Genomic DNA, 27,275 nt, shown 5'->3' on the forward strand with positions numbered 1-27,275 from the left:
AATAACTTTCCATCAATTGAACATGTTACAGTTACCTCTAAACATTTCAGATCTATTTACATTGTATAATTATGGAAAGTATGCACCATGCAACCAATGAAGTCACAGAAGAGGCAAACAATACAAATCTGACCTTTTACAAAGATGAGAATCACTAGATCATCAAATTCTCTCAGGTATCAATAGTATGAGGTAAGTAATAGTTAAGATGAGGCACTTTAACAATAACCCAAAAGGTAGTTTAGTGTACAAAATTATAAACAGAAACAGTTATTCATATTGCCCCTGATTAGATTTAAAAGTGATTTTAAATTCTATATACAGTGTTTCAGATGCCTCATATCCCATTTAAGCAAAACATTTAGGAATTACAAAAGAAATCAAGGCATTAATGCCATTAAATATATGCAATACTGAGGGATGAGTAAAGAGGGGTATATAGCAATACAGTTTTAAAGAACTGCCTCATAGAAAGTATATAGAAAGAATCCCTACTGTGTTAAAGAAAAGAATGCCAATTAGGACAGGATTTAATTCTTATTGGGATTTATTGTAATTAGTAATGCAACAAATTTAACTTTACAAAGGAACTAATTATACCAATTAAAAACCACTTAGTAAAACTTTATAGGAATTTATTTATTAAAATTACTTAGGGCACTTTTCCAAGGAATTTTAGCAAAAAAGGTTTTAAGCGGTTGAGCGCAGACACCCATCCTTTAAGGAATTCAGATTTATGATGCAAGAATGGTATCTGCAATGAGCATTTCTATATCAAGATTCAGAGAAAGAATATAATGCCCAATTAAATTCAGCAGTAACAGAGGGATCTTATAAACCTACAGGCATCAGTAGTGCCTGGCCATCTCCTGCACTGCATATCCTGGGTGTGTGTGTGTCTGGCTAACAAGTTCACAATTTTCCAACTGGAGATGATATTTTGAAAGACTAGCAAGAATTCTCATGATGCCTAATTTGTAGTGAACTGTCATATCCTACTGTTTGTTTCAACTGATGTGCAATTGTGACAAACAAGCAAGTTAAGTTGATGCAACAGTATCTTGAAATATGCTTCCTCACCCTATATTTTTGGAAGGGAAAAGGGAGACTAAGAAAAAATTATTCCCTTTGAGAAATATCCATATTGTGTCAACGTTGCTCATAAATTAGTACAGGCTTATAACAAAGTACTCTGGATTTTATTTTTAAATGTACTTTCAGAAAATCAAAGATGATTTACTTAAATTTGACATTTTAAACTAATTAAACAAATGCAGGCTACATTAAGTCTTCTGTTTTTAAACATAAGCCAGTCCGGTTTTAAAATTTAAATGAAACTGTAAAAAAAAAAGCTTTAGTTATTACAATGACAAAATTAAACTTGGCAAAAGTAATGAATTTTATTTACAAATACATGTACCAAGATTACAACAGAAATACTCTAGTGAAACTCCATCTCAACAAAAGCAATGATTTATTGGTAATGGCATTAAATGAAACAGACTGACAGTCTCTGGCTACAGTCAAGCAATTATCCAGGAGCTGTAGATAAAGTGAAGATCCCATTTGATTGCAATAAGGCGATCCAGTGTTTCTTGCATCTTAGTGGCTCTCTCCTTTTTTACCTACCACCTGATAAAAGAAAAATAGAAAATAATCACTAATGAAAGTTAAGTTGGAAAACAAACAGCTTCCCAACCAATTTTTTATAAGCTTTGAACTAAATAAAGTGGCTGTTTGCAGTTGTAGTAATGGATTTTTCAGCATGCATTCTAGTGCTGTATACAGAGGGAGCTGTAAATTCCTGCAGGAATTAAACAGGACCTGCAATATATGTGAGGAAATCCCCATCTTCAAGTATTTTTAATCCAGATAGCAAAGATCTCGTTTGTTCGAGACAAGTTAGGAAAAAGGAACAGCCCACATATTTTTATTATTCACAAAACCAAGTTAGGTGTCAAGAATCAGACCTGAACACACAACAAAAATGTAGTGGTAAGACCACCCCAAACCCATCCTTCTGGGCCCAAATTTCAAGTAGTTGTTGTAGGAGATGAACTAGGTCTATATTAAAGACAGGTCTGAGAGAAATTTTTGCTTTATAATGTGATTCAACACTGAAAAGTAACTAAAAGTGGCATAGCAGCATTCCACATTTATTATCAATGACTTTGATGTCAAGTGTGCTCAATGTTAGTGAAAAAAATTTCTAACTGCCAGCTCTGCAAACTCAGTCTGGAATCAGATTCAAGTTTAGTTCTTCCCTTTCTAGGTATCATCAGTAATAAAGGTTTAGAGGGCAGATTTGCCTTCTAAAACCAATGCAACCTCATTAGTTTTGACTGGAGCTTAAACAATTCTATTTCTGCACAGAAAGGAAGAGAATCCAGCCCACTTGGCTAAGATAAGCGCACACAAAATAGGCAGCAGATCTAGGTGTAAAATGGTTTTTAGTCACTTTTCAGACCAAAACCACACTTTTTGAGTTTTTGCCAACCCAGAAGAGTAACTGGTTACAAACTAAACAAATTAAGTGGAAAAAAATCTGTGTTAATTTAATAATCATAACACAGGTCGGGAGGATAGAAGCTGTACTAATTTTGATTCTGTCCCTGATTTACCATTTGGCCATGTGCAAGTCATCCTCAGGTTCTTTGTTTACCCTTCTAAACTTGAGAGTAGTGCTTACCTACCTGCCTGGTGTCACCAGGATTATGCTTTGAAGCCGAAGTTCTATTTAAATCCTATGTATGTAATAGGGCAAGTTTACAGCACTATGATACTGGCAATGCTGAAATCTTTGAAAAGTAAAAATCTAGTCAATTTATTAAAATGCAGAATCTGGCAAAATATGTTAATGGGGTAGTATGTTACCTTTGCAGTACATGGCTTCCCAAGGACACAGCATGTTCTCACAAAAGTTCATACAGCTCTGTATTTTAGTACAGACTGAAGAGATGATGGTTGGTGTACCTGGTTGGAACCGCGATTATGTTCTGCTGTGACATATGGGAGATCTGGGTTATTTGTCCCAGTATTTCCTCCCCGAAAGGGCTGCAACAGCTTTCACCACTCAGCTGCAAATGGCCTTTCACCACTCAGCTGCAATTGCTCTGACTAAAAAAAAACCATGCTGATTGAATTCCTTTGTAAAGAGCTTTGGGATCTATTGGTCATCACCTCCTCCAAAGAGCTCGTGGACAGGAGGATGCTCATTGAACTGCAGAGCCTAATGTGTAGGGCCAAGAGAACTCTAATTGCATGGCAATGTTGAAGTGCCCATTAAAAAAAAATCCATTCACTTGTGTTAAAGTTTGATTAATCAAGTTAAAAAATAAGATTAAACCCAACAAATAAGTAAACGAAATATATATTCTTTGATTGTGTATCTTAAACCCCAAGCACACCAGATTTGGATTAAACAGGAAAACATGAATATATTAAAGATTATTAAGATGTTAGCAGATGTGTAACATCAATCAAGAAATAGATCGATACCATTCAGAGGTGGGAATTGTCAACTTGCCCATGTGTATTATCTGCAAAAATTAAGCACCAGAATGGATATTTTGTCATCACAGGCCAAAAAGGCTCATTTCCCATCCCTACCCCAAATGGAGGATGGTTTTAAGAACAGCAGTTTCTTACTTTTAACAAGAAATTCATCTCCCTCCCATCACTTACTGGACACTTTATATGGCAGTTGTTTGTAAGATACCATACCTTAACTATGAGTAGGTACTGCAATTGTGACATAATACAAATCTTTAACATTAGACATTTTGTAAAAAATCAAGTGAATAATTTCTGGATCTGACTGGCCCAACAATGGCAGGGAAATGAAATTGGTGTGATTTGCTAAACATCTTTCTACTAAAAAATTAGCCAACTAAACTGAAAGTTTTGAAACAATCACTGGAGATGAAAAGTCCTGAGATTGTCTTCAGGATCGATTACACCGTAAAATCAAACTGTTCTAATGTTATTCCCCATAAAATAAATTGTATAAAAGCCAAATTAAAATACTTGCCCAACTCTCAAACTGCATCTCAAATTGCTTTACAGGATTAAATAAAAGATGGACTATAAAAATCACAGAAAACAGGTCTAAAAGCGTTGTATAACAAATCTACTATTTAGTTTTAATGTTAACAAGCATAAAAATTAAAAAGCAAAGCTGAGAAAGAAAAGATTTTAAAATGGGATTAAAAAAAGATGAGTCGATGAAGCAGAGGTGTACAGGAAAGCTGTTCCAGAGTACAGGAGCTGCAGAGGAGAAGGCTCTTGCACCAGTGGCGAGATTGTGGAAAGCGAGAGAGATAGATGCTAGATGAACGGAGGGAGCAGGGAGGGGTGTGGTGCGAGACAAGGTCACTCTTAATATTCATTTTAAAACATTTTCTTCTGCATTTTTAGTTCTTTGGGGTTGGGAAGTTAAGCTGAAAAACAAAAACAAAATGTTAGAAAAAAGGAAAAGCAGCCTGGAGTGCAGTTTTAAGAAGAAATGAAAAGCTATGATCATCTGGGGCTTGGGAACCTACTTTTTACATGCACCTAAGCCCCCACTCTAGAAAGGAGCAGTAGTTTATAAGGATTCTAGAATGCTGATATTTATAATAAATATAAAGTGAAATTATGTTAAAAGCATACTGGGACATGAGTGAAAGATCCTCCTTCCTCTCCCCAAAAAATTAAGCCTGCAAATTCACTACAACAAGACACCTAGATCTCTGATGCTAACAAATGGGAAATAAAATAAACCCACTTCTTTGACCCATCTCACTTGGTTGGTCTGGCTAGCAGGGTAACCTAGCCTAGCAAAGTCTCTAGAGGGAAACATCTTAAAAGTAATCTGCTACAATAATTCAATCTGCACTATAGATATGGTAACTTTAATGAATACATAGCTTGCATTGGCCTACAGACAAAAACTAGATGTCAACACACCTATGGTGTTTAGTTCTCACAAATATTACACTGTCTCATCTTACTACATTTACAAAACTGGCCATAAACCAAGTATTTCAAGTAGTATTCTTATTGTGCATTGACTTTCCAGGAAAATACAAGTATTTTATTTACACTCTCCTGCTGCTCATGATGTCAGGTAAGCAGGGCAATAGAGTCTCTCTTCTCCCCTGCCCTCATGTACCTCAGTTTACCACAGTCCACTCAAGTTTTGTATTAAAAAAGTTTTAGAGCATTTAACAGTTCCCACTTATCAGCTAAACTCAAGTTCAGAGGAGAGGGAGGAGCTACATCGTATCAATCTAAGTTTAAAAGCCACTTGTATTTTGCATCATTTTATTCATTGACCTAACATTAATAGCTGGATCCATGTGTCACAGTTCACCGTCTCAGATAACAGGTTAAGTTATCACTGAAAGACCAACCAGCAACTGCTTGTTTTTACTAGTTTTCAGTACAAGATTGAACTAACCACAAACTCCACATTTGACATTCTAAGTACTGGATGTTGTGGCCCCTTTCTGTTTACCTTTTCCGCCTTGAGCAGCTGCTCAGTTTAAGCTTGGTTACCTATATAGGGCTTCTGATGCTCACTTTAAACACAAACAAGATGGTCCCTCCCTGATGAACTCTTGTCTAAACCAGACAAGTTATACAAAAAGTGTTAAGACAGCAGAAGACTGGGAAAAAGGAAAGCATCTACTGGGAGCACTGATTATAAGGAACTGTTGCAGTTCTATCTTTATTTGTATTATAATTACAAGACCACAATGGAGCACAGTTTGAGCCAAAGTTGAGATTAGTGAGCAAAGTTAAAATACTGAGTTCTCAGGAGTTATACATAGTTATCTGTAGATGGAGAAAATGGGTTTTGAAGAGTTTTCCAGTTAACTTTTTATTCAAAACCCTTTTTGTACACTTGAATATAATGTCCAACATTAAGGTTGTACAGCTAAATTGGAAAAAGTCTGGAAATGCAAAAATTAAAGTTCCTATGGGAACCATAACTACACATTCCACATGTTATAGTAAAATACTTAACAGTAATATTAAATTACATATTCTGGAATTAAAATAGGAAATATTACAGATGTGTATACATATTTAATTTGGTGGCTAAATTTTGTCCTAGGAGTCTTGGACCAAATTCATATCTGGTTAACCAGTCCTGAATTTATCCCCTTAAAATCAGTCAGGAAATGAAGAAGCTAATTGTACAACTTTAATGTTAAATTAATATTTTATTTAGTTTTCATATTTCTTTAAAATGGAGGCTACAGATGAACAAATACATTCCTTGCTATTTAGAAGTGTGTATTCCTTTGACTGCAGCACGTATGTTGAGCAGGGATCATGCACTCAGATGCACTGGTGTGTTATTTACCAGAACTATACAGGTGTTTCCAAGAAGTCCACCAAGGAGCAGCTTTAGGACCTGCTCTCCACAGAGGCAAGGACTGACATCTGGGTTCACTCACCCAAACCAGAACAAAGAAAGATATGCCTGGAGAACTGCACCAGTTCTAGGTGCTTGCACAGCTTTATGAAGACACAGTAAGTCTGAATTGAATGTGAGAGCCAATGAGTGCATTAAAAAAACATTAATGGGAAGATGACAGATGGCCATAGAGGAGAGTCCAGACAGAGGCAGCAGTTTGGGACAGCTGTGCGCTGTATCATGAACTGTGCAGCTTAAAAATTAGTAAGATTTTCCACTGTCTGGGCTCGGTGCTACATTCAAGTGTTTTAAAATGTTTCCTAAACATAGCAAGCATGCACCTCATTGAGCACTACTTGTATAACAAGCCTGAAATCCAGTTCATTAGTGAATAAAATAGTGTTCCAGCATTTTTAAAATAGAGGAAGTCTTTCACTGTCAACAATAACTTTCCTGAGACAGTTAAAAAAAGATCTTCCTGGAATGGAGACCAAGATGTCAATGTGAAAAATGAATTTTTCAGATTATGAAGCAGTGAAGATTATGAAAGAAACGATTTCACACACTTAATAGCAATGATTACTCTAGAATGCTGTAAAACTAATACAAAACAAAACAGTAACAAGTCCTTTTAAAAAAGCAGAGCATAACAGATGTCTTTTGGCTACTCACTGTAATTGGGTGGTAAGAGACTTATCTACACATTTCTTCTGGTTTTGAGCCAACTAAAAATACTATTAAACAATTCTATATCAGTAATTCAAATCACTTTTCAGCACATTTAACACAGCCTTTTCAGTCATTGTCTTTTCAAGTTTGAGTGTATTGAACCAAGTGGTAAAACTGTGCCTTTTGCAGGATCACATTTAATCTAATGGATATAAATTTATCTGTAAATCCTTACAACACTAAAGGTTATCAAGGCTTTCAGATAATTGATTTTTTGGCAAATACTATTGGTGTAAAGAATCAAGTTTTGTTTACCACTGCGGTGAAGTTATCTACTTAAAAAGAGTGTGGTAGTACTAGTTATCTGCACCAGTATGGGATTAGTTACATATCGAATTGATTGGCTCGAACCCATTTTAATTGGCCAGTTTTAGATGGAGTTAGATTGGAATAGTAAAACCACCCCCCCAAACGGCAGAAGCTATGTCGGCGACAAAAGCTCTGCTGCCAACATAGTGCTGTCCACACCATCACTTATGTCAGTATAACTCATGTTGCTCAGAGGGGTATGGGGTGGTGGTGGTTTATTCACACTCCTGAGCAACATAAATTCTGCCGCCATAAACTGTAGTGTAGGCATAGCCTGAGAGTTGGCTACCCATTAAGTACTCCCATTTCCTTTAAGCCCTTAAAGCACCCACTTTCAGTCCCACCCAGGGTGGTCCAAAAGCAGCTCCAAAGGAATATCCAGACAAATCTTTATTAGGAATAAAGAGTCCTTAAATGATATTGGAACAAATTAAAGTTAGATTAGAGTTAGGTTATGAAATTGTATAAAGACAGACACCATGCGTTACTGAAGAAGCAGCCTTATAACCAAGCATTTCCAAACCTCTCTAGTCTCTTTAAAATTGCCTCCTGAACAAAATCTTCAGGCATAGATTTTGGTTTACTTAGGCTTTCTATTTTCCAGTCTCTGCAATGGCTTTTCTACAAACTGCCCACCTGCAGGGCACAGAAATATTCAGAGACACCATGAACATTGCAACTATTACATAACCTTTAAGGGGTCATTGTTTATCAACTTTGAACCCCTAGCTGTTATTTTACATTTCCAAAATGCCTTACACCTTGAAAGATTCTCAGGCATGTTACACATCACAGACAAAGTTGCATGGAAGCCAAAATTTCAAAAGTTTCAAAGGCACTTGTGTTGCACCGAGAGGAATAAGAGGTATCTTAAAGCAAAATGAACAATTACAGAAAGAATACACTTAGCTGAGAATGAAACTACCAATCCACTAACAGACACTTGTTTTAAAAATGTAATTAAATATTCATGTGTGTGTTCTGGATTCCAACTTACTCGCTTGAAGTCATTCATGTTTGTTGCTTGGACTGGAGTTCCAATAAATGTAAAGTATGTAATTCTTGTTGTCTCTTCATCACCATGATTGGACTGGACAAATAACTGAAAAAAGTAATAGTTATTTCATTTATAGATATGAATAGATAGTTTATTTATTAATTCTAACTTTGTTTAATATACATGGTGTAGTTACAGCAGTTTGGCTAACACTACAATCCTTCCCTTAAATGTGAGGTATTACACTTGTTAGTTTCTCAAAATTTTAGAAAACGTGGGGGCAGACAATCTAACAGCTTCAGAAGTAGAGTATACCCCAAAAATATTACTTTGTGGGAAGTACTATAGAAGTATAAATAACTACAGAGTTCTTTAAATAGAGGCCACTCTCCTCATTAAACCTCTTTGCTCCTTAAACCTCTGTAAAAACGACTACTAATCAAGCATGCAGCAAGGTGGAATCTAGGCTTCCCCAACTTTCAGGTCTGTGGTTAAATCAGAAGACCACATTCACAAAGCAAGAAACTTCTAAATCAAAGTAACTGCAGGTGAACAGTTAATTTACCTACTTTCAGATTATATCAAATGTCAGTTTAACCATTTTCTATATTTACTGAAATCAGCATTACCTAATCATAGCAAATTGTGTAATTACGTTCTTTCAGTACGAAGATTTGCTAGAATTCAACAGGAGCTCAGTAGGGATAACTTACATGGCTCTGTAAATGCTGTCCTATATGGATTTCATATTCTCTATCACTTTCTCTCCTTAAAAAAAAGTATGAATTGGTAATAAATCTATAAAACCAAAATGTTTTCTAATTTGGTTTAATCTGGCTTTATATCACAAAAGCCAATACATACTATAAAATGGACTAACGAAAAACAAATCAATCATCTCGGGAAAGGGAAATGGACAGGAACTGGGACCAGACGACAGTGGGGGAGTGCAAGGAACAGATCCTGTGGGTCTCCTGCACCCTTATCTATAATTGTTCATTTTGCTTTAAGATCTCTCTTATCTTACAGCAAAGTAGCAACAAGATCCCTCTCCCTCCCTAGGGAGAGCAGCAAAAATTAGGGGGCTACTATGGGCCCTATGCCTCATGCCACAGGGAGCAGCGTTAGTTGCCCTTAAAAAAAAAAATTCTTCCAATGACAGTGAGTTGAAATGTTTTCCTATAAGGGCTGGATAGCGTGAAGAAACGGAATTTGCGGTCAATAAGGGCTATGAAGGAATGTGCCTGGCAGAGGCACAGGAGGGGACTGTTTTCCCAGGGGAAGTGGGAAGAAGTTATACTGTAACTTTTGACAAATTGCTTATTTATTGTCTGTCTTTTTGCAAGCATCTTGGAGCACAGACTCTCTGCTAGTACAGTGCCTAGCACAAGGGGGTCCCAATCCTGGCTGGGGCCTTTAGGTCCTTCTAAAATAAAATACTATTACATTGGGGCGGGGGGGGGGGGGGGGAGGGAATCTACTTATGGAGAAGATGTTCACTGTAGCAATGACATCGTAATATATCTTAGCACCCAATCCTTGAAACTCTTGGGCACATGCTTACCATTATGAAAGTGAGTAGTTCTACAGAAGTCAATCGAACTGTTCGCATACTTAAAGTCTTTGCATCATTTCCTGATGATGCATCCGCTACCTGAATCAAATTTTGGTCAATTTTTCTCTGATGTACAAGTCTTCACATAACCGTTGCAACCAGCACTTCAGAGAGCAACACTGGATCAGGCAACTTTTTTGGTGCCAAGACCTCTGTCCCTGTGTCTCTAGGAGCTACTTACCTGCATCATACCCCCATTATGAAACCCACCGGAAGTTTTTTTTAAATTAGTTCTGTTATATTGTTCAGTTAACAATTAAATGTAGATTTCACAGTTAACAGGATGTTGTTCATATACTGTTTAATAAGATAAATTTACAAATGCATACAAGATTCTCACACTTAAGAACCCATAAGCCTACAGGAGACTACTGGGAATTAACAAGCAGCAGATACGTGAAAAATCTTGGAATTGACCACAGTGCAGACAAAGAACCACCATTACTACATGGATATCAGTCTGTACTAAATGCTAAGTTGGTACATCATGCAGATTTCATTTTAAGACTGTCCATATAACCTGTCCATGCAAATGTTATGATCTTGTCAAGTGGGTTCAATCCCAGAGGAGTGATTCACCTGTTCTACTGTGAGATTCTGTGACTACTTGATACGATTCAGTCTGGCTATTGTGGCTTTGGTGTGAAGCATTACATTCCAACTAGCATGTCTGTGACCAACCTCTGTTGAAAAAAAATGGCTGTGGCTTGCAATTCATCTTCATAAGTGGTGCTCTGGAGAGCAGACATTCCACAGTCACAAGAACAACTTTGGCTAAAAACCCAACCTTATTCAATGGCTAAGTGAAGGAAGTAATTTGAAAAAAAAGCAATGCATAATAAATGGAAAAGAGGGGAAACAGACAATGTAAATTAGTAAATGAGGTGCAGAAAATTGATAAGGGAAGGCAAAAAGTCATAAGAAAAAAAAAATCAATGCCTGGCAAAGGTAAGGACAATAAAGAGTAATTTCCCCCAACCTCCGGGCAGAGGTGGATCTCAGCTTTGCTGATGTTAATTTAATAAATTTTGGAATACCAGGAAAAATCCAGAAGACTGAAAAATTGCTAATGTTGTGCCAACATTCAAAAAAAAAAAAAAAAAAAACACGCAAGCAGGATGACGTGGAAAACTATAGGCAGTTAGCTGGACATCAACCCCATGCAAAATAAAGGAATCACTGCTATAGGATTCTATTAATACAGAATAGCAATATAACTAATGCCAATCAACACGGTTTTATGAAAAATAGGTAATTTCAAACAAACCTGATTTGATTTTTTTTAAAAGAGAAATTTGGTTGAAAGGCAGCTGCATAGATGTAATACACTTGGACTTTTGTAAAGCATTTGACTTAATAGCACACAACATTCTAATTTAAAAAAATCAGCATTATACAGTATCAAACCACAGGTTATATAGATTAGGAACTGGCAAATGATCTCAAGAAGTAGCTGTCAATGGGGGTGTTTCTATTGGTGTCCTACAGGATCTATATTAGGCCCAATGCTATTCAACATTTTTATCAATGATCTAGAAGTAAGTATGGAGTATCTGCTGATAAAGCTTGGGGATGACACAAAGATTAGTGGAGAGTTAAGTAACAAGGACAGGATCGTCAGAGAGAGCAATCTGGATTTGGTAAACCAGGCCCATTCAAACAGTGAGTTTTAACAGACAGATGCAAGGTTATACATGTAGGAACAAGGAATTCCGGCTGTACCTACAAAATGGGGGACTGTACCCTGGAAAAACAGTGACGGAAAAGGATTTGGTGGACAAGTAACTCAACATAAGCTCCCAGTGTGATGATGTGGCAAAAAGGGCTAATGCGATCCTTTGATGTATAAGCAGGGAAGTAGTGAATAGGAAGGTGATTTTACCTCTGTATACAACATTGATACAGGAATACTGCATCTAGTTTTATGTCCACATTTTGAAGAGGATGTGGGGAGTACAGAGAAGAGCCACAAAAATTATCTGAGGGCTAGAGAAAATGCACTAAAGTGAAATAAAGATCTCAAGCTGTTCAGTTTATCAAAAAGATTCAGAGATTACCTGATTAAAATATATAAGAATCTTCTCAGGAACCAAATGCTGAGTACTAGAGGGCTGTTTAATTTAGCAGCCAACAGCAAAACAAGAACTGATGGCTCGAAGTTGAAGCTAGACAAATTCACGTTTTAAAAAAAAGGAGGCTTTATTTCTAAACAGGGAGTGAATAACTATCAGGAACAAACTACTACAGGAAGCGCCCAGATGCCCTTCTGGAAGTTATGCTTTATTCAGACAAGTTACTGAGTTCAATACAGGGGTAACCCAGAGAAATGTAATGCCCTGTGGCACACACAAAGTATTAAAGATTTAGTGGACCACAAACTGAATGAGTCAACGTGATGCAGCTGAAAAAAGGTGAATAGCAGCAGCAGTGTTGTATGTAAGACAAGAGACATAACTGTCCCACTCTACACAGCACTGGTGAGGCCCGCATTATAATACTGTGTTCAATTCTGGATGCCACACTTTAGTACATGTGTACAAATTGGAAAGAGTCCAGAGGAGAGCAACTAAAATAAAAGGTTTCGAAAACCTGACCTATAAGGAAAAGTTAAAAAACTGGGCATGTTTAGTCTTAATCTGCAACATGGGAGACCTAGAAAGTTTTTCCTAATATCCAACCTAACTATAAGCACTAGAATGGGCTTCCAAAGGAGGTTGTGTAATCCACATCAGACATTTTTAAGAACAGGCTGGACAAACACCCGTCAGAGACAGTCTAGGTTAACTTGGCCCTACTTCAGCACAGGGGATTAGACTTGATGGGGAGGGGAAGGATAGCTCAGTGGTTTGAGCATTGGCCTGCTACACCCAAGGTTGCAAGTTCAATCCTTGAGGGGGCCATTTAGGGATCTGGGGCAAAAATTGGGGATTGGTCCTGCTTTGAGCAGGGGGTTGGACTAGATGACCTCCTGAGGTCTCTTCCAACCCTAATATTCTATGATTCTAAGGTCTCATCCAGCCCTAGATTTCTATAATTCTGAAAGTCCGACTGGATGTCTAATAGTCCCTTTCTGGCCTTAAATTCTATGAACCTATGTTTGACATAAGTGCGTAGTAAATCTGAAATGATAGACTGTTATAAGAAAACCTGGCTAAGCTTTGGAACCTTTGTCACCTCCACAATTATTTTGTCCCAGAGTATTTTAAAGTAGACTTCCAAACTTCATATAGCTACATTTGCATGAAGCTTGGAAGAGAAAGCTTTACTTACAGTTACGCTGTTAACATTCTGAAATTTTACATAGCGAAGCTGGACAATACCATCTTCTTTTATATCATCCGGCGTTAGTTCCAAGGCTTGGGTTGGTTCACTTCTTTCTGCCTCTTCAAAGTCCATAGATCGGGGAAGGTTGATGAAGATTTTTATATACTTGGGACCTTGACCTGTGTTAAAATAGATCAGCAATTTTAAGTAACTGAACCACGTTTTAAAGTATAAAATTCCAAAAAACATCTTTAGGACAGTCTGTTCTATAAACAGATTAAAATTTTAGTTTTGCTACGTAAAAATGTGGTTTCTGTACTTCTATCTTGCATAGATTCATAAATTTGTACTTCTATCTTACTCTAGTGTATTGTCAATATAAACATCTGTGCCATATCAAAAATAAAGCACAGGGATAGCATGAGATTACATTAAATTTGCTTTAAAGAACAATTCTTTTTTTTCCTAATTTCAACGAAGCTGCTACAGGACTTCCAGAGATCAACAGGATCCACACTGTCCTCTTGCCATGAATACATGGGACTTGCTAATAGTTATGACACTGCTCAGAAAACAGGAACTGCGGCTATTAGATTCCAGATACTGAAATAAGAGTCTAGTTAAACCTGGGAAAACACTTAAGCCTTTAAAAATGGTGTAAGCAGAACTACTTAGGAACACTTTGATGGAATGAAGAAACAGATGCATTTTACTCACCATTATCTGGCCCTTGAAGTTTCATGGAATAAAGCTTGACAGGTTGATTAAAAGCTACAGTAATAAGGAGCTGTAGAGAAAAAGTTTATCAAAGTATTTTTGAATGCAGAAAAAATATTTAAACTAGAAAAATAAGCCAAAATTCTGTTTAGTTCAGGAAAAGTAGCTGTGATTGCCAGGATGTGATTAATATTCTCAGTCTTTATATGTAAGTATTATTAGAAAATAGAGAAAATCCTCTTACACTGTTTCAAAGAAGGGTCATTTTAATGAAAGCCATTTCTACTAGAACCCTGAACCAAGTATCTCAGAGAGTTTGGCCAAAACTTTTGAAAATGGGTACCTAAAGTTAAGAGTCCTAACCCAAACATCTCGTGCAAGATTTTCAAAGGAGACTAGTAATTTTGGGTGCCTCAATTTTTGGATGCTTCATCTGAGATGTCTTAATGATGCCCAATTTTCAAGACTGGAGTATACAACAGTTTCCAAACATTTGAATATGAGTTTAAGAGCCTAACTTTAGATACGCATTTTCAAAAAATCTTGGCCTTCATCTGTATTAGTTAGAGGGCAGCTCCCATCTCACCCAAGTCCCTGAAAGCCTCCACAAATTTAGAATTCTGTTTAACATCAAACATTTTACATAGCATCAAGAGCTGTGCTTTATCTAAAGGAAAAACATTTAGAAGCTATGTGAGATTACAGTTTTCACTGATTTTAAAGTTTTCTTCCCCAAGTCAATTCCCCACCGTTTAAAATAAACCCTTGAGCTTGCAATTAATATCTAGTAACAGGTTTACTGCATTCATCAAGCGCAGGGGTGGGCAAACTACGGCCCATGTCCGGCTGGCCAGAATTTTTAATCTGGCCCCCGAGCTCCTGCCAGAGAGCGAGGTTGGGGGCTTGCTCTGTGGCTCCCAGAAGTGGTGACATGTCCCACATCCAGCTCCTATGCGTAGGGACAGCCAGTGGGCTCTGCATGCCATCCCTGTAGCTCCCATTGGCCGGGAACTGCGGCCAATGGGAACTGCAAGGGCAGCGCCTGCGGATGGGGCAGTGCACAGAGCTGCCTGCCTGCGCCTCTGTGTAGGAGCCATAGGGGGGGACATGTCACTGCTTCTTGGAACTGCCTGAGGTAAGCACCACCCAGAGCCCGCAACCCTGACCCCGCATCCCAATCCCAAGCCCACACCCTAACCCTCCCAGCCCTGATCCCCTTGCCACCCTCTGAACCCCTTGGTCCCAGCCCAGAGCACCCTCCTATACTGCAAACCCCTCATCCCCACCACAGAGCCTGCACCCCAAGCCAGAGCCCTCAACCCCCGTGTCCCAGCTCCCTACCCCAGCCCTGATCCCCCTCCTGTCCTCCGAACCCCTCGGTCCCAGCCCAGAACACCCTCCTGCACCCCAAACCCTTCATTCCCAGCCCCACCCCAGAGCCCACTCCCTCAGCTGGAGCCCTCAAACCCTTCCCCAACCCCCAATTTCATGAACATTCATGGCCCACCATACAATTTCTATACCCAGATGCGGTTGTCAGGCCAAAAAGTTTGCCCACCCCGATCAAGTGTGTAGTTTATTGTAGGCTTGCTGCTGGTAAGTACTGTGTTGTTTGGCGTTTGGTTAGCCAGAAACAGAAAGATGGGAAGAGCTATTAGTCTCCACACAAAAGTTATTTCTCCTGCTTTTTAATCCCAAGACTACTGTAAACATAGGAGAATTAGATAACGGTATTAGACCCATACAATGAAAAAAACTGCCCTTTAAAATTATATTGAACCTCTAAAACAAACTGAAATTATACCTGCTCATCACAGTCAGATTCCAGGTAGGTAGAGTCTTTACGTAAACAGTTATCGAATCCATGTTCATCACTTTCATTAAGACATTCACAGCCAGCTTTATTAATAAATGGCATTAAATCCATCTGAAAAAGAGCCAACAGTGTTGCTTGTTGGGTGCTTGAAAATCTGCCATCTACTAATTGAAAAGGATTAGTAAATATGTGGATGAGTGAAACTCATCGGATATAGGAGGAGATAAAATAATAAAACTGGTCAGACAACTTAATTATGAACAGAACACATTCAAGCATTCATCTTACATTTTAGTCAAACTCCCCCCATACCTCCTCCTTTCCAAATTTTATAATCACATATTCCCTGGAATGCAAATGCACAGAAGTCCACAGCAAGAGACGTATAATAAAGTGAATTATCGGAGGCTGTATTTTGGTTTAAGCACGAAAACTATATCCTAAAAAATAATAATGCATTTGCAAAACAGGCACAAAGACTGAAGTTTTAACAAAGTCCAAAAATAAGTCTACTCAGAGATTAATAGCGTACAGTTAATGGAACAGCTTAGAATGCTATCACTGTAAATGTTACTAAACTCCACCTGCAGAGCTAATCTTGTTACCTCTCACACATAGCACTGAAAAAGAAGCTGTTAGTTTTATAAAAGGCGTCGATGACTAGATTGCACTCATTTCTAACAGGTTTTAGTATTTAATTAAGATCCTTTCATCGGGCATTAAGAATTCCCCAGCCCTTTTCCTTGTGCCTACTAGAGCTTTCAGAACAGCGAATAGCAGCAATTGCTTGATTCACTGAAGAGCAGATTTTTTCACGGTTGAACTTTTTCTTATGAAGTATCCAACTAAGGGTATTCACATCTTGAAAGAAAAACATGAAAATACCACCAACTATATACCAATAGGGTACAAAATCTAGATCAAGATACACTCAGGATATCTGTTCAGAGGAAAAAGCGTTTGTTGTTTTGTTTTTTCTTCTTTTTCAAGATTATAGAAGTTTATTGTGCCTTCAAGAAGGCTTAAGTTCTACCCCAAGGATAATACCTGATGTTATGGGCTACTAAAAAGCTGTGACATCACTGTGTAATGCAGTTAAGTAACAGCTAATAGCTCAACAGAATTCTTTACTAGGCTTGCATCCTCTCGAATTTTCAAACTTCTTTAAAACATTCAACCCCACGAAGAGGCAAAAAAATACATTACCGAGGACAATGTATATGCTCAGTTTATAGCTTTAATATTCAGTTTTTTAACTTGTTATGAAAAATGAGGCGGCCAGAACTCCACCCGCTCCCCCGCAGAGAAGGTGGATTTCATGCTTTCCTTACTCAAAAAGCTCAAGAGATTTTGTTTAAAAAGCTTTCCAGACAATTATAACCTTTAAGTAGAGGCTGAACTTAAAAAAAAAAAAAAAAAAGTAACTTCAAATATCAGTGTTCTAGAAGTTTATTAGCAGGTCAACAGATTAAATTGCAGTCTTATTTATAAGGGTGTGAATTTGTCTGTTACACAATTGAGTATTAGAAAAAAAATCCGTTTATGAAGTTACCTAAGTTTCAAAAAAAACAGATGTATACCTACTTTGCGCTCGTGTTACTTAAATTACTTCTAATGTGTTTTGGGCTGTGAAGCTAAAAAAACAGCCTTTTGCCTCTTTGTATTACAACGTTGCCATGCTGGATGTTACATTAACTATTAGTGTAAGTATTTACATTCACAACTAGATGCAACACTAATGCTGGTACCATAGCGCATAATTGAACTGTTGCAAATTCAAGTGGCCTGTATTCCTACTGTTTATTTACATAAGAACGATTCAACAGGAAGAGTATGTTATTTGTATTTGTATGGTAGATGTCTCTATTTAGCTATGAATTTAAAGTACTTAACATCCAAAGAGATGCGTTTTTACATTTAACATAATTTTAGGTTTCACAACTACTATTCACAGTTAAGTTTAATGTATTAGATTTCCTAATACTAAATACAAACCTACTGTAGTGAAGCTATCATGTTATTGAACCTATTAGTGGTTTTAGTGTTTCTGAAATATAATACCAGGTATTCAAATCAAAAGTGTTTTTATACTGCTGCCAGAACAATAAACCATTCCTTTTTAAGTAGAAACATTATATCAAATATTGCTCAGAGAACGCCACCTCACATGACAGCTCTATCAGAGTGTTTTGTCACATTAAGTTTCTCATTTACATGTGTTTGTTGGTACAGCTGTCAGACATGCTTAAGATTTGCAGCGCACAGTTGCCTTAGGGTAACATGAAAACAAGCAGAACAGTGCTTTCAGGAAATGTTTTCTTCCTTAAGTATTTCAAACCATATTACTTCTTTAGCATCATAGTTTGGCAACAGTGGTTCAAAACTTCAAGTTTCCTGTTAAAAGGTTTGATTTGTCTGAAAATTAATGGAATTACCATAAAAAAATATTTAGAACAGTGTTTTCCAAGTGTTTGGACAAAACAAATTGATTTTATTGTCAAAAAAGGAAAACTGTCAGGTTATTTAGGCCCAAAGCAGATATTATGACACTACAGCTTTATAAAAAAGCAGCAATGTTTCCACAAAATTTCAAATTCCAGTTCAGTTTCTGTTGAATTAGACATTCCCAGGCAGCTTTTGCAATTCAAGCATTTCAGCAAAGTGCTAACAATGGAACCAGACAACTTCTGGTTTTCACTGATCAAGTAGAAACATTAGAAGAAATCAGCATAAACTAATGTTTTTAAACTTTACCAGTTTTTTTTTTAATTCTGTGCATGAACATGCAAGAAAAAGGGTAAAAAAATGTCTATTTTTCATATGACATCAGTTTTAAATTATGGACTTCCCTCCAAATCTTAGTACATGAAGTTAAAATGCTGTCTACTCCAGACCTCTCATTAGTTGATGTGTGACGAAGTGTTGGAAAACCACCATTATGAATAAAGGAACTTTGAGATATTTTAACTGAGCACACTTACTAATGGAGAGATAAGTGAGGAGAAATACAAACAACATTCAAGCAGAACAGTTTCTAAATCAAGCTTCACCATGTTTCCTGTAAGGCATCAGAAGTTCTAACAAACCAAGGAAAAATGTTTGCTCTTTATCATACTTACCCTTCCATTTTCAGTTATTATATTTTCGTGTGAATGCAGTTTAAATAATTTAATTTTCAAGGTGTCTATATTAAATATTTCTCCAAACATTTTCCCTCCCCCAGGAATGATCTTAATTTCAGTGAACATTTATGCCTCAAGCAAAAAGTTTTATGTATCCTGTGACTATGCTATGCCACAAAATTCTGTAACAGACTAAAAAGTATTGTTTAGTTTTAAAGATATAATTTGTAGCTTTTAGAAAATACATGAAAGGTTATACACTAATCACTCCATAGCAACAGATGAGAGAGAAGTGAAACAAGTTCAGGTTAATAGAATTGCACTTGCCTAGTTTTAACTATTCCTATTCCGCTGTGATACTGTGACCCACAGAGAACCCCTTTTTATACCTTTTTTGTACAACCCCAAAACAAGAGCTACTTTATATCTCTGTTTTGTGGTGAGGGAGGAATTAGGTAAACAGAATTTGGCAGTATTGTACAGTTTTCCAAATATTCTTAGAAGTTATTAATGACCAAACTATGATAAGCCACACACCACTCCTTCCAATAAGCAGCTTCCAACAAGCTTCTGGGGTAGCCGCAACATTACAGCATGAGAAGATTACGAAAAAGTTACGAGAAAAGGAAGATACTGAAAAGGTAGCAAGGAGGATTCACTAAGGAACAGTCCACAAAACCTTTAAGGCTTTAGCAGTTATAAAAATAACTGTCACTTTCCAGGAGAGAGATCTCCACTTTCTAAAAATGTACAGGGAAACAGACTGAGAAGTCTGGTAGAAGCAAAGATATAGTAAATATCTACAGCAAAATTTTCAACATGAAACATGAAATCCAATGTTCCAGACGTAGAGGAATATTTTGGAGGAGGAGATTTTTAGTTACACCATTTTCAGATATTACAGTAATATATTACTATGCACAAGTCAATCTTTAAAAGTTTGCTAGGAAAATTGAAAAGGCAGGTGATATTTCAAAAAAAACTTAAGACACTTAAGTTTCTGCTTAAACGTATCCACTTTAGTTAGATCAGAGTACGTTTAGAAAACAGGGCAACATTGACATAACTTGCAATAATTTACTTTAAAAAAATCTTTAAAGTAAGGGATGCATACATATCCTTTTGGAATATCTGTGTCCTCATTACTTCCAGGATCATTCTCTAGATGCTGTTTAATTTTTTCTTCTAATCCTACAGCATCAGCTCCTTGATACTGGTCGATTCGCACTTTGTTTCGGAAAAACAGAAATGTTGGTGTTGCTGATATATTATTGGTTGCAGCTGTTCCCTAGAATTCACAAATTGATCATCAGTGTTGTGTAATAAAATGTTAGATACAAACATTTCTAAACTTGAAAAAAGTAGCTTTATTAACATGCAGGAGTATTAGCAATCATGATCATTTGCATCTTGGCACATCTAGAAAAACAGCTTAGATTGTAACTAACTGTTGCTGTGGAATAGCCCTAGAACTAAAGGCCATTCACTCTGGGATAAGGTAAACTGGTAGCTCTTTAAGCTCTTCACCCTCCCCTGCCAACACATATTAAGGTTAAAGCCATGATTGCAGACCAATAGACATGGTTGCTAATAAAATGAAGAACAATGTATAGAAATCTCACTTGTTCCCTCTTCCATGATTGCCCTTAACCAGACATTTTATATTTTTAAACATACAATATATATACACTAAATATTGATTAGGAGATTCCATTGTAACACTGCTGCCCGCAGCAGTACAAAAGGATTTTCGTTTTGTTATCTGCCTGTGTTTCTAATCTCTTCAGATGCCTTTGTATTAGTTATCTATCCTGACTGGGTCTCAATCTATTACAATTTAGTATCATCTGCAAGTTCTGTTAATGTTGTCTATTCCCCTTTTTCCACAAATAAAAGTAAGACTCCTGGTCATTTCAAGACACTTCCTAGCCTCTCAATGTTGATGTTAATCATTTAACAATTTTGTTCAGCCAGTGACAGTATTGCTCTACTCCCAACCCCACTGGAAATAAATTTTTATAACATGTCAGAAGTCACTAATAAATGCTTAACTAAAAACTGGTATTATATCCGCAGCAGTCTCAATACCTACTTATTTGTTTTTTTTATTTGGAAATATATGCAGACTTGTTTCGTAAGATTTATTCTTCATAATTCATGCTACTATTGCCCATGATTTTGTAGATATTTAGCAATTCCTGCTGGACACTCCCCCCAGCCAGGTACACCAGTTAGGAATTTCATGGTAGTAACGACTAGGATCATTTTATTTTTGTATTAAACAAATGCAGTAATTTCTCCTGTCTTATTGGTACCACCCCAATACTTCAAGAATTTTCTAATCTAACTGTCAGCCGTTCAGTAAGTTGATTAGTTAATTGCCATAGTGTCCTAAGATGCATAGTTTGGACCAACTGACAGGTTTATTCATGATTTCCAGATCCACTCTTTTATGAAGAGCAGCTTATAAGGCAGGGGTGGGCAAACTTTTTGGCCCAAGGGCAACAGCTGGGAATAGAAATTGCATGGCAGGTCATGAATGCTCACAAAATTGGGGTTGGGGTGCAGGAGGGGGTGAGGCCAGAAAGGAGGAGCTCAGAGTGCAGATGGAGGCGGTTCTGGGCTGGGATGAGGGCTCCGGCTGGGGGGGTGCAGGCTCTGGGGTGGGGCTGGGGATGAGGAGTTTGGGGTGTAGGAGGGTGCTCTGGGCTGGGATTGAGGGGTTCAGAGGGCGGGAGAGGGATCAGGGCTGGGGCACGGGGTGAGGCTCCGGGCTGCGCTTACCTCAAGTGGCTCCTGGAAGCAGTGGCATGTCCGTTCTCAGCTCCTATGTGGAGGCACGGCCAGACGGCTCTGCAAACTGCCCCATTTGCAGGCACCACCGCACCACCAGGCTGCGGTTCCTGGCCAATTGGAGCTGCAAGGGTGGCACTCGGGGCACGGGCAGAGTGGCACGCCCTGGCTGCGCCTACGCATAGGAGCCAGAGGGGGGCCATGCCGCTGCTTCCAGGAGCAGTGTGGAGCGGCCCATGACCCTGCTCCTCAGCTGAAGTGGAGCAGGCCCCAGACCCCGCTCCACAGCAGGAGCTCAAGGGCCGGATTAAAATGGCTGGCGGGCTGGATCCAGCCAGCGGGCCGTAGTTTGCCCACCCTTGTTAAAAGGTCTTACTTCCCAATGATCAAAATGTATTTTTGTATACTACTCACCTGGCACTGATGTACATCCACTTCCAAAAAAGTTGCCTGGGGATATTTATTACTCAAAGCACTGAAAGCTGGGGCTATCCTCACACAAGGGCCACATCTATTAACGAAAAAAATTGATGTAAGCTTGTCCAACTTTTGCAATTGGGGCTGTATTTTGCCCCTAGATACAATATCCAGTCTCTGTTGAAGTCAGTGGGAGTTGTGTATGCATTTGGACCTTACAGATGTAAGTTTCAAAACACCTTTCATAATTGGTTGGCAAACCTGGTTAGATATTTGTAAATGACACAGACAAAATAATGTGAGAAATGTAAGTAATGTGTCCCGCTTCCTGCTTAGACAGTTCTGATTTTACAGTGATAAGCTTCATCTGTTAGCTCTAAACTCTATACTTTAGGTTTAGTCTGGTTAGTGTTACCACATATCACTATCAAGAGAGATCATACCAGGTAAAAAGGAGGCTGTCTGTCCACTTTGGGGCCAAGTTCTTTGCAGCTCTGAAAGAGAACTGAACTACACTCACAGTGGAAACACAAAAATCAATAGCTCAGACTAACCCTACTTAGTATTCTAATAAAAATACTGAATTTTCACTTTATTAACTGTAGTTATATAATTAATTCCCTTTTCCATAGTAGTTGGTGTTCTATGTTTTCTGCTAAAGGTTTACCATAAGTGACATTAGCTTCTACTACAGTATTCACTCAACTATGAATGTTATGTAGTTAGTCTTCTCTTTTCTCCTGCATTCGGCATGAGAAGTCACTGATCTCCAGCAGCAGTGTCTGCAAGAAGGCACATCTTCAGAAATTTCATGAGGTCACTTAGGGTCAGATCTTCAAAGTATTTAGGTTCCTAAATTCTACTGAAATCAATGGAAGTTGGGAGCCTAAATACCTTTCAGAATGCAGGCCTAAGCTACTGCTCTCCTAACTAGAGCGCGTTAACTCAGCTCTTTTTTGATTGTAACCTCTTAATATTTGCTACTCCAAAAATGTTATTTATTATAGTGAGGAAGTACTATAACTGTAGGGAAGAATGAGACTAGCTTACTTAAAATCCCAATCACTACAATATCTAGGAAGTATCAAAGTATAAAGAGACTGAGGTGGTTTCCTCTACTCCCCTCAATTTTTACTAAAGTAACTTTTCTGGCAGACAACTTACGTATGTTGTCTCCTCTTGTAGGGCCTTTCACCTATCCTCGCCAACCACTCACCTTACAATTTCTTTTCAGCTGCTTCATAATGTGCTTTAATAGTGGAGTTATTTTTTTTATGGTTGCCTCTAACTGGCTCTTGATCCATGCTTTACTATAGCAGAAGAACTTTGAAGTTAATGAGAGTCTACAATGCTTCTGCTGTTCTTACCAATTGTAAGACATTCAGCTACAAACACTGTAGTAGATCAAAATATTAAACATGCCTATTTTAGGACAAGGGGGGGGGTCTAAGAGACAATTTCCTTAAAACTGAGTCATGTCAATCAAGTTGAACAGATTTCTTCTATACAGGTAAGAAAATGCATTATTTGCTATAAGAGTGCTAACAGTTATAGTACTTTATTTGCTCATAAGCACCATTTACTTGCCCTGAGCAAGTGGAATAGTAGGATTCTGCAAGGCCGCAATAAGATACAGCCAAGTTTCTATAAAGCATTAGAGATTAGAATGTTATAATAAAAACTGAGGAAGATTTAAATTCTGCTTAGATGTTCATCTCTTTGAGACAGGGACTATCTTTGTTCTGTGTTTGTACAGTGCCTAGCACAATGGTGTCCAGGTCCATGACCGAGGCTCCTAGGATCTACAATGTTAATAATTAGGATTACATGACTTCAGTACCAAAACCAGAGTACCCACAAATATGTAGCTCCAAACTGCAAAATGGGCTCGAGAAATTACAACAGCAGACTGATTACAATGAGATTGGATTCAATACAACAATACAGAAACACAGCCCCCAACCCCCTCCAAGGCCATATATAATTAACATGAAACCTACTATTATGTAAAACACTACATAAAAGATGGGCTTGCTTTCTGGTTCAAATGCTAAATATATTCTTCGATTTAGAAGACTGCAGTTTCATTAACTAAGCACGCTGTTTAAAACTCAAAAACTTTAATGAATTTTGTATTGACACTTTGCAATCAGAACTGCAGGTATTAATAATACAAAGATTAATAACTGGTTCCCTAATCCTTTCCATAGTAGTAGAGTATTTTTGTCAACAGCCAAGATGATGCAGCATTCTGACAACTAATTACAAAATTATTTAAGTTAGACAATGCCTGATATTTTTAATTTTAATTACTGTAAGATTTCCAAGGCCAGGATTTTCACAGTTAAAATTCAAAGGTAGGGTAAGCATTTGCTAAACCTAAATTACCACTAAAATTAGACATGCCTGATCCACCTACCAGTCTACTGAAGTTAAATTAGCAAAAAGCAGAGGGATACTCTTGCATGGAAAGGGTGACTATCTTCTACACATTCGGGGTTTTAAACAATCACAGGGGAGTCACATGGACCTCTCTGCCACTGGGACAGTCTGTGTGATGGACATTATTAGCAAACGATCAGCATGTGTCCCACTAAACTCACACAGCAAAACGTTTCCTTCGCAATCAGGAGGGATCATAAACTCTGCCCTTACACCTCTCCCCAGTAAGGGGATCTCGCTCCTAGTAAGGAAATCTGACACCCACCACCCGCACACGAGACGCAAAATTCGGTGCAGGAGGACTGGGATTCAGACCAGAGTCTCCCCAAGGCCACACGCTCTCCTAGGCCGGAGAGCGAGGAGTGACAGGTAGGGGGGAGAAGCCCTTACACAGCCCCGAGCAAGAGACCCAGCCAGACCCATCGCGCCTAGGAGACCGAAGGGGAAGCGAAGTTAGCGCCCCGCCGCCCACACGCCAGGATCCGCCTGCCCCCACAGGGCAGGGGTGCAGCAGGGCGGGGGGAGGCAGAGCAGGGCGTACGAGGCGGGGAGCCCGGGGCCTTGCGCGAGGGGTGCCTGAAGCAGGGAGAGACCCGGGCCCGGCGGGGGAGTAGCGTCCCAGGGCCCAGGAGTGGCGCCTCTCTCTCCCCAAGGTGCCGATGCGAGGGGCGGCCAGGCCCCGGCCGCGGGGAGAGGCTGGGGGACCTCCGGGGCGCTCGGGTCTCCTCTCACTCACCCCCGCATGGTGAACTTGACCACGGCGAGCCGGGAGCCGGCGGCGCTGAGCTCCGGCTGGAACTCGGTGTCGTTCGCGATTACCTTCACCCCGACCATCCTGGCCGGGGGTCCCCGCCACCAGCGGAGGCAGCGAGCCGCAGACGCCTTCGCTTATCTGCAAAGTCACCGCGGGAAAGGTGCGCCCAGCATGCACCGCAGCCGCAGCCAGGCCCCTCTCACGCGGCTTGCTTCCGGGGGGCGGGGCCGGCGGAGCGTGACGCCGCTCCCTCCCCCGGCAGCCATCTTGCTGTAGGGCGGATACGGCCGTGAGCAGCCATTTTGAATGAGGGACTGGGGCAGCCCTCTCGCGGCGTCCCTACCACCCGCAGCCATCTTGGTTTGGGGCGAGGAGCTGACCCGTGGGAGTGTTGACTCCCAGCATATCTGAAGCCAGACGGGTTGAGGAGGGAGGGGAAAGGCAATGGCCTGACTTGAGTTTTATAATCTTATAACACCTTATCGGTGGTGTGAGCCCAGATCTGTAGTGTGAGTCAGACGTGCACGGGAGTAACTGAGCTACTGGAGGCGAGGCAGCGCCCGAGCTCTCGCCTCGACGGAGCCTGCCCAGTCCGCAGTGGTGCGGGTTAGGAGATCTGGTGGCTCCTCATAATAATACTTAGCGCTGATGTCGCACGTCTATTCACCTATTTCTCGGGGTCAGGCATTTTCACCCCCATTTTTCAAATGAGGAACCTAAACCATGGTTATGTGGCTTGACAATGGTCAGATGGAAAATTTACCAGCAGAATCAGAACTCAGGTTTACCGCTTCACGGGTCTGTGGCCTCTCCGCTCCACCGCACTGTCTCTCCCTGTAAAAAAAAAAACCAGTCCTTAAACGGGGGGGGGGGTTCTCAAACTGGTTGTCATGAGCCTTCAGCCAGTCACGAGGTTATTACGTGAGGGTCAGAGCTGTCAGCCTCCACCCCAAACCCACGTTGCCTCCAGCATTTATAATAGTGTAAAATATTTTTAAAAATGTGTTTTTAATTTATAAGGGCAGGTGCCCGCGGTGCGGGGGGGGGTGTTACTCTCTGAAGCTTGTTATGTGAAAGGGGTCACCAATACAAAAGTTTGAGAACCACTGACTTAAATAGGATGGAGACAAGCACCTTTACAATGTGATGTCACTAAAATAGAAGTGGTGCCCACTCTAAAGCAAAGTTGTGATTTGTAAATCTGTTATCAATAAAATGATGAAGTCTTGGAAGGGAAGAAGTTGATCAGTGAAGCTGGAACTATACTGCCTCATTGTGGTGTTGTCCTTTTGTAATTCATTAGCCAGGATAATGGGGCAGATGTCCTACCACCTTGCTAGAGCAAGGGCTCTACAGTGCCTTTGTCTGTATAATGAATAATTATACCACCTGTAATTAAAATAGTAGTAGTGGTCCATGAAAGCGTATCTGACTACCTTAATAATCCTGGGGTTCATTAAATAACAAACGAGTGAATGAAAAAGGAATAAAATGAACTGGAGAACATCTTTGGTGAACAGCTGCATACAGCCAGTGATGTTCCTCATAGGTGCTAGAACTAGGGGTGATGCCGCACCCCAGGGCTGGATTACCCAATAGGCAGACTAAGCACTTACTTAGGGCACCAGCAAAGCGGGGGCACCAAAAAAAATGAGATTTTTTTTGAAAGAAAGAATTTGATATTTGATATTTCAAAAAAAGCATCAAAGTAGTCATCATGGGAAAAATCAGAACTTTGTTAGACTTCCTTACACTCCACTCCACACTCTTCCCCCATTTTTCTGTTCTCTTTTTATTACTTATCCCCACCCACCTAAACCAGGAGGGCATCCTACTAACGTAGATTGAAATAATGCAAGGAAATCAGATCCTGTCATGTATTGCAATAAATTTA

The 27,275-nt window shown here is 39.2% G+C and overlaps 1 protein-coding gene across 1 annotated transcript; it reads right to left on the reverse strand.

The window, feature by feature from the left end:
- Window positions 1-1,177: 1,177 nt before the first annotated feature.
- On the reverse strand, window positions 1,178-25,650 carry TXNL1 (thioredoxin like 1). Its single transcript, XM_037902574.2, has 8 exons — window positions 25,364-25,650; window positions 22,183-22,279; window positions 20,090-20,263; window positions 15,842-15,964; window positions 14,038-14,107; window positions 13,327-13,499; window positions 8,442-8,546; window positions 1,178-1,632 (listed from the first exon to the last, which is right to left on the reverse strand). The coding sequence occupies exons 1-8, from the start codon at window positions 25,459-25,461 to the stop codon at window positions 1,603-1,605; spliced, it is 870 nt and encodes a 289-aa protein (XP_037758502.1). The 5' UTR covers window positions 25,462-25,650; the 3' UTR covers window positions 1,178-1,602.
- Between the last annotated feature and the right edge of the window lie 1,625 nt (window positions 25,651-27,275).

Source organism: Chelonia mydas, chromosome 5 (genome assembly GCF_015237465.2).
Source record: "Chelonia mydas isolate rCheMyd1 chromosome 5, rCheMyd1.pri.v2, whole genome shotgun sequence".
Lineage (NCBI taxonomy): Eukaryota > Metazoa > Chordata > Testudines > Cheloniidae > Chelonia > Chelonia mydas.

What these genes read in the sequence shown, in the direction of transcription:
- TXNL1 (XM_037902574.2), bottom strand. Translation starts at nt 25,461, where the DNA reads ATGGTCGGGGTGAAGGTAATCGCGAACGACACCGAGTTCCAGCCGGAG. An exon ending in AATCTGACTGTGATGAGCAG is followed by an intron (nt 14,108 to 15,841) that starts GTATAATTTCAG and finishes TTTTCTCTACAG; the next exon opens with CTCCTTATTACTGTAGCTTT. An exon ending in AGAATGTTAACAGCGTAACT is followed by an intron (nt 8,547 to 13,326) that starts GTAAGTAAAGCT and finishes TACTTTTTTCAG; the next exon opens with TTATTTGTCCAGTCCAATCA.